This window comes from Eimeria mitis, genomic scaffold (assembly GCF_000499745.2).
Source record: "Eimeria mitis Houghton genomic scaffold, Emh_scaff2358, whole genome shotgun sequence".
Taxonomy (NCBI): domain Eukaryota; phylum Apicomplexa; class Conoidasida; order Eucoccidiorida; family Eimeriidae; genus Eimeria; species Eimeria mitis.
The window spans coordinates 7,185-7,439 of record NW_013570694.1 but is presented as its reverse complement, the minus strand read 5'-3'; the positions used below and the strand labels follow the sequence as shown (position 1 = coordinate 7,439).

General features: G+C 64.3%; 1 protein-coding gene across 1 annotated transcript in view; it reads right to left on the bottom strand.

Moving 5' to 3' along the window:
* Window positions 1-249: 249 nt before the first annotated feature.
* EMH_0052590 (uncharacterized protein) overlaps window positions 250-255 on the bottom strand; it is a gene marked incomplete at both ends in the record, with an annotated part of 5,015 nt that continues 5,009 nt past the window's right edge. The window contains one exon of the mRNA XM_013496890.1: window positions 250-255. Coding sequence (XP_013352344.1) covers window positions 250-255 — 6 coding nt within the window.

Genomic DNA, 255 nt, shown 5'->3' with positions numbered 1-255 from the left:
CTGCTGCTGCTGCTGCTGCTGCTGCTGCTGCTGGTAGCTTTGCTGCTATATTACTCGCTGACACCAGAGGCGGGCCTCTTCGCCTTCGGCTGCTGCGGCGGGCTTCCCCTGCTGCGCTTCGACCCTCTCGCAGCAGCAGCAGCAGGAGCAGCAGCAGCAGCAGCTGCTGCTGCTGCTGCTGCTGCTGCTGTTCTAGCTGGGGTACTGCTCCTCCTTGCATCTACGCGGGGCCCCTGGGGGGCCCCCTTATTATTC